The 1,042-nt window shown below is 58.3% G+C and overlaps 1 protein-coding gene across 1 annotated transcript; it reads right to left on the bottom strand.

Annotated features, from left to right (window-relative positions):
* Nucleotides 1-185: 185 nt before the first annotated feature.
* On the bottom strand, nt 186-1,028 carry OTUD6A (OTU deubiquitinase 6A). The gene has a single exon (XM_077774965.1). The coding sequence runs from the start codon at nt 1,026-1,028 to the stop codon at nt 186-188; it is 843 nt and encodes a 280-aa protein (XP_077631091.1).
* Nucleotides 1,029-1,042: the final 14 nt, after the last annotated feature.

Below are 1,042 nucleotides of genomic sequence, written 5' to 3'. Positions count from 1 at the left end.
GCACATAAAACCAAATTTCCATTTTTATCTACAAGGTAAGTGCAGCGTGACCAAGTGACCAATTGTTGTCGGCGAGGGAGACGAAGCCCCTTAAGGGCGAGAGGCGGTTCAAAGTTAGCAAACCTACTCCCTCCTCGCAGGTGGAGCAACACAGATATACCTGTGTGCTGAGTCCCCCCACCCCCCTAGCAACGTAAGGGCGAGAGAAGAAGAAAGAACTGCCAGGTAGCAGGGGCAGTGGCGTNGTAGACGAGGGTGAGCGGCTTCTGGGTATACTCCTCCCCAATGACGAGGGTGGGCGATTCGGCCTGGATCACCTCGATGGGGGTCTGCAGGACGTGCGACAGGGCCCTCAGCTCCAGCTGGCTTCCCCACAACACGCCGCACACGATGTCGTCGCAGTAGCTCAAGAAGTCGTCGCGGCTGAAGATGTCGCCGGTTTCGGGGTCGCTGAAGAAGGGCAGGAAGTCGTCGACGTGCTTGCGCATGTACATGGCGGTGCGGTTCCGCAGGCTCTCGATGGTCACCGAGAACACCAGCTGGTCTTGGATGGCGCGGTACATGCAGTGGCGGTCGGTCGGGATATCCTTCATCTCCAGGTTCTTGGATCCCAGGATGGCGGAGAGCTTCTCCTCCTCCTCGCGGCGGAAGCTGGCCAAATGCTCCATCTCCATCTCGGCGAAGCTCCCCTGGCGCTCTCTCTGGAGGGCTGCCCTCCTCTCGCGCCTTTTCTGTGCCCTCGACACGCTGGGAGGCTGGTTCTCAAGATCCATCTTGGCAAGATCTTCTGTGACCAAATCGAGGATGCTGTTATCAGGGCAACTCTCTTGGAGCGTCTCCATTTCCTGCTGGTGCTTCTGCTCCAGCTCGGCCTCGAGGCGCGCCACGTCTAGGAGCAACTGCTTTCTTCTCTTCTTGTCGGTCTTGGGGACCGAGTTCTTCATGCCCTGGATGCGGGCCACAAGCTCTTTCTTCTCTCGATAGTGGCGTCGGAGCATCCGCTCTCGCTCCCTCTGAAAGTCGTCCATGATGTTTAACGGCA

Source organism: Crocuta crocuta, unplaced genomic scaffold, assembly GCF_008692635.1.
Source record: "Crocuta crocuta isolate KB4526 unplaced genomic scaffold, BGI_CrCroc_1.0 scaffold394, whole genome shotgun sequence".
NCBI lineage: Eukaryota > Metazoa > Chordata > Mammalia > Carnivora > Hyaenidae > Crocuta > Crocuta crocuta.
This window is presented reverse-complemented; position numbering and strand designations above follow the sequence as displayed.